Raw genomic sequence first — 18,360 nt, forward strand, 5'->3', positions numbered from 1 at the left:
TGGGGGCCAGGCTACCAGTCCCACCTATAGGAGTGGGAACTGGTGTCTTTTCCAGGCCTGTCTGTGGCCACCCATGGGCCAATCAGCATGCACTTCCTCCCCTCTGAGGCCCACAAAAAGCCCCAGTCTCAGGCAGAGCTGAGCAGAGGGAGGGATGACCAGCAGAGGGAGGGATGACCAGCAGAAGGGAGAAGTTACCCTCTCTGCTAAGAGCTTCAGAAAGCTACAAACATGGCAGAACCTGCCTGTGGAGAGTAGCTATCCCCTCCACGGCCTCCTCTTTCCTGAGAGCAGCAGACCTTTGGACGACCTGCCTGCAAAGAGCAGCTACCTTCTCCAGGGCCTCCTCTTTGCTGAGAGCTGAGAGGAGTTACCCTCTCCAGGGCCTTTTCTCTGTTGAGAGCGGAACACTTGAGGGACCACCTGCCTGCCGACAGATGGGAGCTACCCACTGCGCGTCTCCTTCTGAGCTGTTCTAACACTAAATGAGGCTCCGCTTCATCTTGTTCACCCTTCATTTGTCTGCCTACCTGGACGCAGGACAAGACCTGGGGCACCACAGGCAAAGAAAGGCACCACCAGCAACAGGCTTCTGGGGGAAGAAAACCACCCACCCCAAAGATCAACCATAACACTAACATAACCAAAATTTCAAATCTAAAAATTTAATGCACTCAATTGTACAAACTGCCAAAAACTAGATACCACTTTTCATCTTTAACATTGTAAAATCCTCAGACTCTTACAAGAACAAAATAAAACCAAAAAGAACACATTGAATGATTTTAATTTGTGTGACAGACTACATGCTCCAAGCGCAGAACCAAAGGTAAAACCTTCCATTTTGTTCATGGTTATTACACAAGTAATTACACAAGTCCAGTGTATAAACACTACCTGAACACATAGTAAGTTCTAAGAATAATAAATATTACATGAAAAAAGTTAACAAGCATTTATTCAATACTCAAACAGATATTCATCAAAATGAGGTAGATCTAATGGGTCACTTGCTAAAGCACTTAATGATGAGGGTGGAAAAAACTCATCAAAAATACCATTCTTTATGGGACTCTCCAAGTTTAATGTTCTAACGCAGGCATTATTTGTCAGAGAATCTGGCTGAACTTCACATGGATTTTTCTTGGTGGGGCTACAATAATTATGGTCCTGTCTCAGATGTGTGTTCTGGGAAACATCATTTAATTCACTTGGTACTGGTGATGGGATATCACTATCTCCCATTCCCAAATGCCTAAAGTCACCTTCCCCATTTTCTGACGGCTCTGCTGAAACAGCAGTTGTAGGAGACAATAATTCTGCTAAAATTTCTTCATGAGTTTGACTACCATACAGGGAAACACCAGGAACACTGGTGCATGCAGACTCACTGGCAATATCAATTTGATAAGGTAGCTCATTTAACAAGTCCTCTATTGATTCACAATCATTTGGAGACCCACCCTGGGACACCTGTTCTAGATTTTCACTTGGAGCTGTTCCACTTTGTGGGGAAGACATTAGAGCAGCTAATTTCTTCTTTTGTGCCTTCAGTTTTTTGCGAAGTTTTAGACGGAGTTTATGAATCTGACCTTCCACCAAGTCTTCATGGTTTGATGAAGAAACACCATTTCCATGAGAACTGTGCTTGAGTTGAGTGCTACATGAGGTGCTTCCAGACTTTTCCAAAACTTCTGAAGCAGCATGAGCATGCAGGGGGGCAGCTGTGCCATCAGACGACGGAGGGACTGCTGGTGGCTTACTGATGGGAGGAGGCTTAGTCGCACTCCTACGAGCTTTCTTGGATACATGGCTGGCCTTCTGATTTATACCTTTAGTTTTAAAGCCACCAAAATTATTTACCCCTTTAACTGCAGGTTGTAAATCAGTTATACTGTTTCTATTATGAGCTGCAACACAGAGTGGCATAAAAGAAGCACCTCTGCTTATTAAGCCTTTAACCCAACTGCCCACAAATGGCTTCTTCTGATTTTCTTTCAGAGACTGATTCTGTAGTAACCTAGATGCGGTCAGAGAATCTGCTGTAGTTTCTTCTTTCTTCAAATTAGATACCTGAGATGTGACATGTTCTGGTTTTAATTGTTCAGTTTTGGGTGTAGGGACCTGTTTTAACTGAGCATCCCTCTCAATTTCTACTGACTTCACTGCCTGTGTAAGACCAGTAGCATGAGTGTTACTCACAAATTTCGTACTTACAGTACCTTCTCTATTCAGCCGTGCTGACTGCATGTTGGTAGTTACAACTTGGGATGGAAAACTTATGCTTACAAATTGGTCCTGGATAAGCTTTTCTTTCAATGGAGCTGATACTGAAGAAGCCATTAGTGATTCTCGTGATTGCAAAGTACTTGTTTTGAGAATCCCTGTATTTTCTGCTACAAGTGTATTTTCTAACAGGAAAGCTTCAGAATTTAACTGTGAAACTGAGGCTGTTTTGTGGGTAGTTTCTTCAAGTATCAAAGGTAAAATATTGTCAACCAAACCTTTGGAACCTGAAAGTGCGTGCTCTCCATGAGTTACAGCTGAGTCCTGTGAAAGAGTATGATGGGCGACTGATGTATCTTTAGGGTGAGTTACTGAGGCTGTGTCAGCTGAGGCAGCATCACCCACAGAAAGGGACGTTGAAGATACTGGTTCCTCATTACCGACAGTGTGTTGGTCATTAGTCTTTCTAAGTGGAAGGCAGGCAGCTTCTCTATCTGTCACTTGGGATGTTTTTCTTTCCCAAATAACAATATGTATCTCTGAAGCAGGCACTTCAAATTTCTTATGCCTCTCAGAACATGGGCCTTTTAAGTCATCACATTCCAGCCAACTTCCTGGAAGAGAGAAAAGAAGTGAAAGTTAGATATGAAAAAATCACCACCCTAGGTTAACTTTCTTCTGGCCTTTTCAACTGTTCTATCATTGAATACCCACCAAAGGAGAAGACTCTAAAACATGGTCTTAGCTGGGCGTGGTGGCTCACGTGTGTAATCCTAGCACTTTGGAGGGTTGAGGTGGGTGGATCACCTGAGGTCAGAAGTTCAAGACCAGCCTGGCCATCATGGTGAAACCCATCTTTAAAAAAAAAAAAAAAAAATTAAAAAACAAAACAAAACATGGCCTTGACCTTGTCACCATTGTCTCACGTTAAAGTCCTTAGACAGAGTATATTTAACTTTTGCAATTTAGAATTTCGTTATCACCTAATTTATCCAGTAACATCAGAAAACAGAATGTTTCATATATATAAATTTTCGTGATAAATGAAGCTTGTTACCCAAAGGATCAATATTCATTTGAATTCCTGTTGTATTTCTGACCTTGCATTTTCACATTTGTCAAGAGAATGAGATGATGGATGATAAGAGAAGAGTTGAGAAATGAGAAGGATGCACTGCCAAATACTGAGATATGAATACACAACATGGGAAAAGCCCATTACTTATAGCAGTGTGGTCGCTGGTAGTTACTTTTGCTTTCACAATTTCAGTGGTGCAGTATTGACAGGGGCCCTTATGTCGTCAACTAAAGCATGAATGAAGAGTAGGAAGGTAACCTGTTTAAACCATTCCTTAAAAAAAAAAAAAAAAAAAAAAAAAGACACCCATTAGGATGGATATTATTTTAAAAATAGAAAACAGCAAATGTTGGCAAAAATGTGGAGAAATCGGAATCCTTGTGTAATGCTGGTGGGAATGCAGAATGGCACAACTGCTGTGAAAACGGTCTGGCAGTTCATCCAAAAGTTACACACAGAATTACCACTGAGACCCAGCAATTCCACTTGTAGGTATACACCAAGAAGAACGAAAAGCAGGGACTTTCAGTTCCTTGTCCACCAATGTTCAGAGCAGCACTATTCACAATAGCCAAATGTCCATCACAGATAAATGGCTAACACATATACTACTACTCAGCCTTAGAAAGGAGTGACATTCTGCGATGTGCTACAACACAAATGAAGCTTCCAAATGTGCTGAGTGAAATAAGCCAGACACAAAAGGACAAATCACTTTCACTTCTGTAAGGTATCTATAATAGACAGATTCACAGAGACAGAAAGTAGAATAGTGGTTACCAGGGGTTTGGGGTGGAAGGATGCAGAGTTACTGTTCAATGAGTAGAGTTTCTGTTTGGCTTGAGGAAAAAGTTCGGATGGTGATGGTGGCTGCACAGCATTGTGAATGTATTCAGTGCCAATGAATTGTACACTTACGAATGTTACTATGGTAAATTTTATGTTATATACATTTTGCCACTGCAACAAAAAAATATAAAAAGTACAGCTGAGAAGTAAAGAAAGGTGGCTAGGTGCTAATAGGTGGTATGGGGTTAAGGAAAGGTATCTTTCTTTTTTTTTTTTTTCTGAGACGGAGTTTCACTCTGTCACCCAGGCTGGAGTGCAGTGGTGCAATCGTGGCTCACTGGAACCTCCGCCTCCTAGGTTGGAGCAATCTCCTGCCTCAGCCTCCCAAGTAGCTGGGATTATAGGTGTGCGCCACCACACCCAGCTGATTTTTGTATTTTTAGTAGAGACGGGGTTTTACCATGTTGGCTAGGCTGGTCTTGAACTCCTGACCTCAGGTGATCCACCCACCTCAGCCTCCCAGAGTGCTGGGATTACAGGCATGAGCCACTGTGCCTAGCCAAGGGAAGGTATATTTCTCTACATTTTACTTACTACTACATGATAATTTGAAAAAAGCTAACCACAGGCACAGATGAGTAACAACCTTTCTTAATAATCAACAAATATCTGTACTTTCATTAGAGACTTATCAAAACAATCCACACTTCCACTATATAATCAGTATCTACACATCTATGAAACAAAAAATCAATACAAAAAGCATAATGTCATGGTAATTGTGGCACAGCAAATATGTAGCTTACTCTATTTCTTTTTTTGTCTTTTTTTTTCCTTTTTGTGGAGAATGGGGTCTCGCTATATTGCCCAGGCAGGTCTCGAACTCCTGGGCTCAAGCTATCCTCCTGCCTCTGCCTCCCGAAACCAAATGTAATAAATTAATAAATCATGATGTCAAACACCATCATATTTACTACAAAACATTTCCTATTTCTTGGATTATAATAGTGAGCACCTGAAGCACTGTATTTTTCCTAAGGAGTATATTATTTTAGAAAACATTATTTTAGCAGTAGAGAAGTGGCCAACATAGTGGTCATCATTTTATGTTGCAAAACATGTTTAGAGACACTTGATCTTAAATATTTGGTGTGCTCAGTTTCTTTTCCTTGTCCGGCGCATCTATTCGTTTTTGAAGAAAGATTTCTAAGAGTACACATAGAAAACGCATTTGATTTCCAGGTGTTGTGGCTCACGCCCATAATCCAGCACTTTGGGAGGCCGAGCAGGCAGATCACAAGGTCAGGAGGTCGAGACCATCCTGATCAACATGGTGGAACCCCGTCTCTACTAAAGATACAAAAATTAGTTGGGCGTGGTGTCACATGCTGGTAATCCCAGCTACATGGGAGGCTGAATCAGAAAAATCGCTTGAACCAGGCAGTCAGAGGTTGTGGTGAGCTGAGATCGCTCCACTGCACTTTAGCCTGGCAACACAGTTAAGACTCTGTCTCAAAAAAAAGAAAACTCATTTGACACATCTACCATAGTTACTTTTTCATGCTGAAAAAGACCACATCTTAAGATTATGAGAGGAAAAAAAGTACTCGCCACCAGGCTTCAAAGGCTTCCTATAAAGAACTAATCTTGAGGCCGGGCACAGTGGCTCATGCCTGTAATTCCAATACTTTGGGAGGCTGAGGCGGGCGCATCATGAGGTCGGGAGTTTGAGACCAACCTGACTAACATGGTGAAACCTCGTCTCTACTAAAAACACAAAAATTAGCCTGGCGTGGTAGCACATGCCTGTAATTCCAGCTACTTGGGAGGCTGAGGCAGGACAATCGCCTGAATCTGGGAGGGAGAGGTTGCAGTGAGCTGAGATTGTGCCATTGCACTCCAGCCTGGGCAACAGAGTGAGACTCTGTCTCAAAAAAAAAAAAAAGAACTAATCTTGAGGAATGCAAAGATTAAGAAAGGAAAAAGAGACCTTTCCTTACACATTCCCCAAAGGGAAAAAGCTAAAGACCAAATTAAAATATTTATTAAAATATAAGATCTGATATTAAAAAAAGTAAACCGAGAACATAAGTCACATAACAGGCACGAATTCTGGTAAGTTTCAAAAGGGAAAACAAAATATGCTCAGAGATCTGCTAATCCCCCACATACACACAAAACAAAACTGTTCATTAAACATGTGGTTAATGTGGCTACACCCTTACCTACTACCTGAACCTGTTACTTCCCATTAAATAGAAAACTTGATGTATCTTTTGTTTGCCTCTGTCAGTGGTTCTCTACCACATGACCCACTCTGGAATCACCTGGGAAGCTTTTAAAGCAATGTTTAAAATAGTACTGCCATAGCATGTGCCTGTAGTCCCAGCTACTCAGGAGGCTGAGGCAGGAGGATCATTTGAGCCCAGGAGTTTGACAACAGCCTGGGCAACATAGTGAGACCTTGTCTCAAAAAGAAAAACGAAAGAAGGAGAGAAAGAGAGAGAGAAAAGAGAAAGTGAGAAAAAGGGAGGGAGGGAGGGAGGGAGGAAGGGAGGCAGGCAGGCAGGCAGGCAGGAAGGCAGGCCAGCCAAAAACCAATACCAAAAACACCCAATATTGATATTTGGGCCTAACCATCAAGGGTGATCTAAGTTACAACTTGGAAATGTTTAGAAGCTGGCCAAATGATTCTTATATGCTGTCAGGGTTAGGAACCATGCTGAACTTGAAGTGGATTGATCAATCTTTGAAATGCAAAAAAAAAAGTTAAAATAAGTTGGTTCATATTGTGAAGAACTACCTCCTCTCAAATCTGAAAGAGGGGAAAACCTTAAGGTAATAATTACATTTATGATATAAGTTACAGTTTGTAAAATGCTTTTATAATACAGTATTGTGTCATCCATTCAAACCATCCCCAGGAGGAAAATAGCAAGTGTGAAGGAGTGTCCAAATAACAGAAAATGGTTATATCAAAGTGAGCCCTTATCACTGGCCTGATACAACCCTTTAAGGAGACTGAGTTATCTTGGCTAAGACTAAGTGCACATTATGAGAAAAACAAACTCAGTAGAACGCTACATCAGACAAACAGAAGGCAAAATTCCCCAAATCCACGAACTGTGCTTACTCAGCTTTCTATTAAGAAGTTTAATTATTTAAATAAAGACTTTATCTTGATAGTAGCTGTTAGCAAACTATGTATTTCACAATGACAGAAGGGCTACATAAGTCTAATGAGTAATAGTCTTAGAAATATATGTCTAAAAAATAAAAGCAAAGATGTTAAGTAGGAAAAAAAAACTGTAAGCAAATAGTAGTATGTAATCTCATTCTTTGTCTAAAAAAGAAATACACCCACGCACCTGTGTTTACCCAAAATACATGATATAAGGAAAGAAAAAAATTAGGAAGGATACTAAAACCACCGTTTTTAACAGGTACAAGGAGGGGTAGAAGGCAAAGGCGAGAATGGAGAGAGAAAGAGTCGGGGCAAAGTTTGCCTTTTTTAAAAAAAAAAAAAACAAAAAAAAACAAAGCCCCCACACACTAAAGTTTAGTTTTCATGCCAATTATCTTAAAAGGAAACCTCTAAACACTTACCATCAGCATCTAAAATCCATGTTATAAAATGATTATTTGCTTGATACTGAATTACCGAAGTTATTTGGTAAAGACAGCCTTCAAAATGAAATGCATAATGCTCCAAGTCATTCTGTGGTAAGCCTTCTACAAAGTGCAACATGAATATGGGAGATACTCTGTGGGACAGAAAAGCAAAAGAAGTTACACAAATTTAATGCCATGTGTCTGGTTATAAGATGTCTGAAGTGAACTAGTCACAGATAACACTTTCAAGGCTAACTGCACGAATTGTTCTAGAGCGCCTCCAGATGTGTGCCTTAATTAGAAATGGAGAACTCTCTCTAAGAAGTATGTAACACTAAACCCTTTTCAGAATGGCATCCCAGACAGTTGGAAGTCATCATGCAGTAAGACTCTAACACAGACCATTAAACAAAAACTGCTCTGTAAGCAGCAATGCAGCTTTGGCTTAAAGATCTCATGGCAGCTACTTTGTAAAACCTAAGGAAAAAATCCAGACCTTTTAGAATTTTCTTTGGCATCAAGTGCTCAGATTAATTGCTTTTGCTAAGTGGGGTAGGTAATACATGAAAGAAAGCAACAAACCTAAGATACTCAAAATAAGCATTAATTTGGCCTATTTCAGTTATCTCAGGAAGCAGAGGGGTCTGTCAAATTAAAAGTTCTCCTTAGGAAAAGTCCAATTTGTAACTAAGTAGAGACAAAATACAATACATTGGTCAATTTATTATTAACTTCAAGATAACTATAATTTCAAAAATATATTTTACCATTACAGCAACATGCTGAACCAGAAAACACAGCCCAACGGGACTCAAATAACTAAGTTTAACAAAGCTCTCAGGATGTAAGAAAAATGGTGAATATCCCTTTTCCCAATATTTAAACAGCTGTCAAAACTTACTTTATCAAAATTTATTCAGCCCAAATGAACTTGAATCAATGTCCAAATTACAGATTATTCAGACTGACAAGGGATAATTTATAAATTAATCTTTGTCAATCATTTTGTTAGACAATAATCAAGTCCTCAAAATTTAAGTACCTACAAAATAAAAAGTCCTGCAAACGGTCTATAACACTAAACTCTTTCCCACTTTAAAAAATCATACCTATTTCATCAAATCTAAGATTTCAATGATTATAAAATATGCCAGTATGAAAACATGCTGCCAATTAAACTATATCATGACGTCAATTTCATGCATTTCCATTTCAGACAGGTTAAAATGTGAACTGTATGTCTGAATCAATGATCCACAGTAAAACTTGAGATGTATTCACAGCAGGATATGTAGGCTTTAGGCACCAGACTTTTTTTTTTTTTTTTTTTTTGAGATGGACTCTTAGCTCTGTTGCCCAGGTTGGAGTGCAGTGGTGCCATCTCAGCTTACTGTAATCTCCACTTCCTGGGTTCAAGACTCTCCCACCACAGGCTCCGGAGTAGCTGGACTACAGCTGCATGCCCGGCTAATTTTTGATATTTTTAGTAGAGACAGCGTTTCCCCATGTTGACTAGGTTGGTCTCAAACTCCTGACCTCAAGTGATCTACCTGCCTCGGCCTCCCAAAGTGCTGGAATTACAGGCATGAGCCACCAATACCCAGCCTGACTCTTTAATTACTAACATTTAGTTCCTTGACCTTCTATAATACCTTTCAATATACCTTCTAAGGCTAGTTACTAAAAAATCTCTTGATCCCTAGACTATGAAATCTCACTAGTTTCCTGCTTTTACATGAGCTTACACATGGAAAATGTTTAAGACATATTAACGTGATAAATAACGCATGTAAAACCACCTGACGCATTTTTATGATTTTTGTACATTCCAAATCTTCTATTCTTTTGCAAATTAATAGAAGTAAAAAATGCCAAAACCAAAATCCACGCTCAGCCCAATTCCCTGGATGTAGAAGATACTCCGACGCCAGCTGAGTACAAGCACATTCCCCTAGGTCGTAAGAAATGACTTGTCAGAAACCTCCAAAGTCTGCTATGAGATTCAGATAGAAATTTGATTTTCTCAACCATCAAAAAAAGAGACAACAATTGGAGCAATTATATGTTAAGTTTTAAAATATTCTCTTAATCACACTGGCCTTTCAGATCAACCAGTACACCAAAGCTATCCAGGACCTCACGTGGAGTGAAACGACGTACAACAGAGCCATAACGTAGAGTTTTACTACCATGTCAAAAATCTCAATGTGTCCTCCATAATACTTTTTATAACTATGAAACTTTTTAAGTCCCAAATGCCAAATGAATTCCAATTTTTTTCCTGTATGTTAGTATCTCTCATCTCTGAAGTTGGTATACACATTATCATTGATGGAACACAGTTAAACAGGCAGCTTTTTTTTTTTCTTTTCTTTCCTTTTTTTTGAGACAGTCTCGCTCTGTTGCCCAGGCTGGAGAGCAGTGGCACAATCTTGGCTCACTGCAACCTCTGCCTCCCCGGTTCAAGCAATACTCATATGTATCAGCTTTCTGAGTAGCTGGGACTACAGGCATGTGCCACCACACCAGGCTAATTTTTGTATTTTTAGTAGAGATGGAGTTTTACTATGTTGGCCAGAATGGTCTCAAACTCCCAGCCTCAGGTAATTTGCCCGCCTCGGCCTCCAAAACTGCTGGGACTACAGCGCACCACCATGCCTAGCCAGCATTTCTTTCTTAATGGCTATTTTTTAAATGGTGCAAAGTAGCATCTTGGAGTCAATCAAATAATATGCTTCCCCTTCCTTTTTCTGTTCCGCTTTAATTCCCCTAGACTCTGGTGTACTACCTACAATTCCAGTGTGTCTTATTTCTAGCCTCTTGGGTGACGGTAGAACTTTATCCCTAGGTCTTGTTGTCAGACTTCTTCCTACCCACAATGCCTGAAGTGTCAGTGAAGGATGATGCTCAGAGCTAAGGAGACCAAGTTAGGTTCTCCCTCAACCACTGGAAAATTGGATGAAAGGAATTAACCAAATTGGAACCAAGAGTGAACAAGAGATTTCAAGCTAAGACCTATTTGCATTCATCGAACATGGGGCTAATCTTAATTTAAAAATTTACCCTTAGGAAAAGAAAAGAAAATAGAAAAGAGAGAAAGCACAAGGGAACTGTGTTATCCTCTGCTACCCAAAGATAGCAGAGAAATACTGTGTCCCTGTCCCACAAAGCAAACTCACAGCCTTGCATTCAAAGAGATTGTGGCAGTAACCTTTCAAGAGTTTGTGAAGTTAAATGAAATCTGATTCTAAGTTCTTGGTGCTCCATGTCACCATGCTCTGAATGTAACTCCTAAACAACTTACTTAAATAAAAGTAGCAGATTTGGGCTGGGCACAGTGCCTCATGCCTGTAATCCCAGACCTTTGGGAGGCCAATGAGGGAAGTCATGAGGTCAAGAGATCAAGACCATCCTAGCCAACACGGCGAAACCCTGTCTCTACTCAAAATACAAAAATTAGCTGGGCATGGTGGTGCGTGCCTGTAGTTACTCAGGAGGCTGAGGGAGGGGAATCGCTTGAACCTGGCTGGTGGAGTTTGCCGTGAGCCGAGATTGCATCATCACCACTCCGGCCTGGCAACAGAGCAAGACTCCGTCTTATTTAAAGAAAATAAATAAATAAATAAAGTAGCAGATTTGGGTCCACTAGACATAATTCACCTGAATTTATCTATGAACTCTTTTCCAATGGGGAGACATTAGAGATGTGGGCTGAGACAAGGTGTCCAAGGAACTTAGTGAGTTTTAGAATGCTGTATGTCTTAATTAATCACATATGATACATGATGAACCCAATTACTTTTAGGTTATCCCTAAAAACTATATTAAATTTGTTTCTAAATTCCATAGACACAAACAAATCAAGTTATACAAATTTCAAAATAATAACAACACAAAGGACTTAGACCTTGTTATTTAAAATTTAAGTGAAACTTCATACACTTAATTCAATTTACTTTTGAAGAATACAGGAAATGTCCACATTATAAATTCTGTTCCTAAATTAGCCCACTGGAACTCAAAACACATTTTCCATTAAAAGGCTATTTTACCTAATGGATCCATTTCCAGATCATCGCATGAGTCTTTAAGGTAAGCAACTTATTCTTACAGTTAAAAAATATATATGCTACAGTGCAACCAATTAACAGTTTAAACAAAACAATGGTACTATGTTCGCTGCGGGGGCATGGGAGAAAGCGGGTATGAACAGCTAGATGAAATCATAAACACCAAGCAGCCTAAAGCAGGCCCATGGTCCAGGGCAGGAGGGCAGACCCCATGCTCTGCTGCTCTTCTCCTCACCTCATCAACACTTCCATCTCAAAACTGACACATGGCAGCCAAGACAGATTACAGACTTCCGTAATCTTCAGGCAGATCAGACACTTCTTCTTCCTTCCCACTTTGCCCTCCTACACAAATGCTATCAAATAATAGTGAAGGGCAAAAAAGATGCGAGTCCAAAAGGACAAAGAAAGGGAAATAAGCAAACAAGGAGTCAACACATGTTTAGAGGACAGAAAGCAAACAGAGAGGTGGCACCTTACCCGACAGAATGGACAACGTGAAGACTAAGTGCTGTGGAATGCGTGTGCTGATGAGAAAGAAGAGCTTATTTCTCCCAGAGAACCCTTAAAAGTGTGGATATTTACGGCCACAGACGTGGTAGAATGTGGGGATGAGGCCTTGGGCTAAAAACTAGGATAGTGACTCTAAGTGTGGACATAAAAAAGCGCACCCTATGCTCTAGGCCCAGAGAGGAACCAGCACAGACTGCAGCAAAGAGTGCCAAGTGCCAGGAAAGTGTTCCCAGGAAAAAAAAGGGCGGGGAATGAGTAAAAAAACTGTGAAGCATCTGAGTATTGGAAATGTATTAGTAAGTGTTTAAAATATTTGGCAAAAACTCACAGTACATAGTAAAACAAATGAAGACAAGGCAAATAACAATTCCAGGAAAAATAAAGAATTGTAAAAGTGAAACCTAACTGTGTACACTACTTGACTGAAGAGGGAATAACATACCTATGTTCATAACAATGCAAATACCGAGTACTGATTTAGCCAGATACGCAATTGCATTGGAAGAACAGGGAAAGGCTACACCGAGATGAGGCCCAGTGTGTTGGTGTGAGAACCCCAGTCTCAACTGCTATAAAAGAACAGACCGCATTACGGTAGAATAAGCACATCAGTTTGAAATGTCAAAGTAAATACTATCTTAATTTGAAGATTTAAAGTAGCTACCTGGAGGAGAGGACAGGGGACTGCTGCCCTTTGTTCCTTTAAACTTGTGAGCACTGATGAACTGAGAATTTATTACTTCAATAGAATAAATCTTTAGGAAAGATTCTGAGGAGTTTCTGGTACATTCAAAGGCATAAAGGTTAATGTTCCCAGTTCTTTATTACATCAAATTAGACCTCAAAACATTTCCTTAATGTACAATTTGACTGACAATGAAGAGTAAAGAGGATGTGTACATGTGTGAGTGCATTAACGAGAGAGAGATGAACTGCCTGAGATGGAAGTGACCTGTGAGTTGAGAGAGATGGGGCTCTGGAAACACCGGAAAAGGTGATGCTGACCAATCTCCCACTGAGGACAAACAGAAAAGCTGGCAAAATAGAATGAAAACACATCTGCTCAAGGGCACCACATAGCTTACAAGATGATGAGGAATTAGCACGCTTAGGAGAAGATGGAAATTCAGACAGATGAGCCTGTGGCTCATCTTTGAATCATCTTAGTTCTTAAAATCTGATTAAGGAAATCCCAGAATTCTAGAAACTCCAGGCACTTGGCAGAGGAGAGAAAAACTAAAGCCTGATACCTTTAAAGAAGAAAAAAGGCAAAAAGAAGGAAAGACACAAGGAGAGTGGGGCCAGAGTCAGCCTAAGTTGGCTCTTCAGTGGCTTCACCTGGGACAGTGGGCTGACTGGCCAGAGCGAGGCAGCTGGCAACTCAGAAATAAATGTTAACTCAAATTTCAGAAAGGCAGGTTGTTGTCACTATTTTCAATTCTACACATGAAGAAAAATGTAAGTCCATCTTCATTTTATACTAAAAATTATAAGACAATTTTAACTCACTTTTCCAATATCATTTTTCTTATTTGTGATTTACTGCTGCAATTGTTACATGGACCAAAATGGGCAGCATTAAGTGGGTGCCACTCAGGGATGACATTTGTAAAGGTGATCAGACTCTTCATACACCTATTAAAAAAATGACATAATAAATTCATTAATGTTAAATGCATTTACATTAATTTAAATCAATGTCTGAAAGTATTTCTCCCCTTTCTGGTGATTCATACTTTCTTATTTCCCCAAATCATGTTAATATGACAATATTCTCCCCTACCCCTTGTAAAGAAGCTCTGTGAAGATGTTCCACATTAATTACCCATAGCTTTCAACTACGGCATGAAGCAAGAAAAAAAGACACGGTTCCTCAACAATACCACTGGTATTTTTCACCAAGGAGCCTCTGCTGTGAAGCACTGTCCTGTGCACTGTGGGATGTTAAGCATCATTCCTGGCCTCTCCTCACCAGACACCACAACAACATCCAGTTGTCTCCAGAAGTTGCCGAATGTCCCGAGGGGGACAAAATAGCCCCTAGTAAGAACCACCATTCTAAGCTTGTCAAATTTATTAAAAGCTCACCCCTTACTCAAATAACAAACTGGCTAGTCGTTACAGACAACAAAAAATGAAAAAGGGTGTTTCTAAATACATAATCAGGAATACATACAACTTAACTTTTAATTGTGAACAAATTTTGTTTTCACAGGTTACACAAGTTCTAAATTTGCACTTTTGTCTGAAAACTTGAGAGCAACAGCCATCTAAAAGGATGATCTTTAAAGATGTACACTAAACCTCAACTGTATCCACTTTAATAAAAATGTTTTTAATTAAAAGAGCAGTTACATATTACTTAAGAGATACAAGCTTCTCTTCTAAACAATTGCAAAGACTGACAAATCCCGTGAGAAAGCACCGTCTGTTAAAAACAGACCACTACTCTGGAAGTTAACATTTTAAAAGCAAACCAACATAAAGGTCTCAACAAATGCACTGACTGTATTTCTGCTAAATTCTTAAATTTTCAAAGATTATTGTTAAGTAAAGGCTCCTATTTTTTAGTGTATAAAAAGGAGTCTGTCTCAGCGAGGAAGTGTTAATTCTCCGTGTGCCATCTGATGTTTCTGAGCACTTACTATGTGCAAGGAGAGCACGGCACTGGGTACTCATCTTCCAACAACTCTGAGGCCGGTGCTCTTCTCATCCCATTTTACAGATGGGGAAAGTGGCACGTAGAGTGCAGTGATAAATAACAGACCTGAGATCTGCCTCTGAAGACTACGTTTTTAACTGCCTCCAGGTTACACTTTCCAAGTTGAGTAAAAAGACCCTATACTGGCACTAAAAACAGCTTCATAAAAACAAATGAATTTGCTGGATAGTTTTCCTTCAGATTAAGTGGAAATAACTTCTAAGTTATGACATTAAAACACTTCATTTTAGCTTTCCTCCTATAACTATTTTCATTTTTAGGACAAAGGAAGGTTGTTTTTAAAAAACAAAAAAGCATATCAAAGCAGCTGGTGGCTTCTTTCTGTTGAGCTCTCATAGTTTGTGCTATATATCTCTAAAACACATTAATCATCTTGCATTCAAAGCTAACGTAAAGCAGCCCAAAGATCAGATTAATTACAAAGTCACTGGCTCTCTATTGTGTGTTCATGTATTTACCTCGCTACCTAAATAGTGAATTTGGCAAGGACAGAGACTATTTCCTGTGCCTGAGTTCCTGGCACACAGAATGTACTAACTAAAAACTGTCAAACAACTAAGATATGGATTCTAGAAAAGTTACAATTAAGCTGATTTTAATCAACAAGCTTATTTATGTTATTTCAAACCCAGGTAGTGATTAAGGAGTAGACCACAGTGAGCAAGGAAGTCTTAGAAGCCAGAGAAGCCTAAGTGTGTCTCCTGACTCTGCCACTGACAGTGTATCATCTTGGGAATCAATCTCACCCCCTTCAAGCTGTCATATTCCTAAGTGCCAAATGAGGACACTAGGATCTTCCTCATTGAGTTACTGTGAGGAGAAAACCAGATAATTTATATAAATCAATGATAGAAGTCTTGGAAACAGATATGTTCTCATATTCCCTTGTTTACACTAAATTATTTAAGTCCTAGGTATGAATAAAACGTTAATTCTCACCCTGTTCTAGTGGGGTTTTGGCGACTGCTACAAAAGTTTACTTAACAAAAAGTTTAATATGAAAATGTATCTGACCCAATTTTATCAGAGTAAAACAGGCCCTTTGGAAAGGGGACATGGGTTTCTCCTCGGAGCAGCCATTACATATCTTTGTTTCATGGCTTCTAACACGATGAAACTATTTCCCTGTAACATCACCATGCCAGTATCCCTGTTGCCCACCAGCTGCCAACTCCCCATATTCATCCATCTCAAAATTCATAAAGGGACCAAACCCTTGCGATATTCCTTGGATATGGCTGCCAACAGTTAATTTCAATGATAACTTCTTGTCTATAATTTTTTTCGACTCAGGAGGGTTAGCTTTGTTCACGGTGTCTACTGTGTGGCTTCCCTTACCCTGTTCTAGTAGATCTGAGTTACCTGGTTAAAAAAAACAAAACTACTTTGTTGCTTGCATTCCCTGAAGCATCCTCCCAGACTTAACTCTCTTTGACTGTTCCTTAATTTCCTAAAAAGGATTTCATATTTAGATAATGAGCATCTAAGTCATACATATACATATATATATATAGACATATATATATATTAAGTATTTTATTTGAGATGGAGTTTCACTCTTGTTGCCTAGGCTGGAGTGCAGTGGCGCAATCTTGGCTCACTGCAACCACCGCTTCCAAGGTTCAAGTGATTCTCCTGCCTCAGCCTTCTGAGTAGCTGGGATTACAGGTGCCCACCACCAAGCCCGGCTGTTTTGTATTTTTAACAGAGACAGGGGTTTCACCATGTTGGCAGGCTGGTCTCGAACTCCTGACCTTGTGATCCACCCACCGCGGCCTCCCAAAGTGCTGGGATTACAGGTGTGAGCCACGACACAGGGCATTCTAAGTAATATTTTTATCTCACATTTTACGTTAGTAACTTTGAGAGACTTCAAGTTTTCTAATTTAAGCAGGTAAGTTAAAGAAAAGTATGGCCAGGTGTGGTAGCTCACACCTGTAATCCTAGTACTTTGAGAGGCCGAGGTGTGTGGATCACTTGAGGTCAGGAGTTCGACACCAGGCTGGTCAACATGGCAAAACTCCATCTCTACTAAAAATTAAAAAATTAGCCAGGTGTGGTGGTGCAAGCCTGTAATCCCAGCTACTTGGGGGTCTGTAGCTTAAACCCGGGAGGTGGAAGTTGCAGTGAGCCAAGATCGCACGACTGCACTCCAGCCTGCATGATGGAATCGAGACTCCATTTCGAAAAAAAAAAGTAGAAAATATTTCTATTGTAATAATTTGAATAAATGACCAACAGAGCCAGTTTGGTCATTTCCTAACTGCCAGCCAGCAATTTTCTGAGGTATGGACCAAGTGAGGGTAACCTTCCAGTAATACCTCCCTTCTGTGACTCCTCTTATAAAACCTACTCCTCTCCTTGCATGGTAGGTATAGACTGAGTATCTCTTATCTGAAATGTATGGGATCAGAAGTGTCTCCAAGATTAAGAGATATCCTGGAGATGGGACCTGAGCCTAAACACGAAATTCAATGGTTTCATAGACATCTTATGTAAAGCCTGAAGGTAACAGGTACATCAATCATGGCCTTTCTAATACACTGCCGAGAAGCATTAGGAAAGTCGAAAGTATGGCTCGGCTCATGGGTAGGAGGCTTCTGAAGGCGGCTGGTCTTTCACAGGACTAAGGGAAGAAATGGGGAAGCTTGCATTACCTCTGAGAACTGCTGCTAGCCTCCAAGGGCCTGAAACCAGTGTCTATGATGTTAGAAACCTAAAGTAAACAAGCAAAACCCCTCCTCTCTGATAGAATAAACAAAACGTCTACAGTTTCACGGCATTCTCAGAGGTATTCTTACTCAGCAAGGACTCTGGAGAAGGGAGGTGTACTAATTCTTTCATGGTCCCTATTTCCAACTGAAGAACTCCTTAAGAAAACTTCTACTGGCAGTCTAACAAACCATGAGGTTTTGATCATTCCAGTTTAAAGAAGCAAGCAAACTACAGTGTCTGGTGCTCAAACTGTTCTCTTAACCTTAGTGGTGGAGAACTACAAGAACCCATTTAAAAAAACAAAAGAAACTAACCTGTTTTGATATTGATGTCCACACTGTGAACATTTGAAGTCCCAAGAAAAAGAAGATAGGAAAAGCTTTTCAATACGGGGTTCTAGTTTTAAGAGCAGGGGAAATGCAAACACAGGACTTTCCATATCACCTTCAAAAAGAAAAGGAAAAATTACTGCTCATAATTAAAAACAGCAAAAATTAAACCAGATTTGTGAACTACTGTCTTTTCTTACTATATTTACTGCATGAATATGTGTTAATACTGTATGACAGAGTAAGCCAGAGTTGGGAGAGGGAAAGTATATAAAGCATTTTTCTGAAAATGTCCAGCCTGAAGAT

The 18,360-nt window shown here is 39.9% G+C and overlaps 1 protein-coding gene across 3 annotated transcripts in view; it reads right to left on the minus strand.

Moving 5' to 3' along the window:
- Positions 1 to 649: 649 nt before the first annotated feature.
- Positions 650 to 18,360, minus strand: part of USPL1 (ubiquitin specific peptidase like 1) — a 38,669-nt gene continuing 20,958 nt past the window's right edge. For 2 of the 3 annotated variants that reach the window (XM_074387888.1, XM_074387889.1), the window contains 5 exons: positions 18,040 to 18,169; positions 13,798 to 13,923; positions 7,700 to 7,857; positions 2,941 to 3,081; positions 650 to 2,840 (listed from right to left, as the gene is read on the minus strand). In XM_074387888.1, the coding sequence (XP_074243989.1) occupies positions 961 to 2,840; positions 2,941 to 3,081; positions 7,700 to 7,857; positions 13,798 to 13,923; positions 18,040 to 18,169 (2,435 nt within the window). In that variant the 3' untranslated portion in view covers positions 650 to 960. The remainder of the gene's footprint in view (positions 2,841 to 2,940; positions 3,082 to 7,699; positions 7,858 to 13,797; positions 13,924 to 18,039; positions 18,170 to 18,360) is intronic. The other variant, XM_039473261.2, reaches the window with a different exon arrangement.

The sequence above is a fragment of the Saimiri boliviensis genome, chromosome 16 (genome assembly GCF_048565385.1).
Source record: "Saimiri boliviensis isolate mSaiBol1 chromosome 16, mSaiBol1.pri, whole genome shotgun sequence".
Taxonomy (NCBI): Eukaryota; Metazoa; Chordata; class Mammalia; order Primates; family Cebidae; genus Saimiri; species Saimiri boliviensis.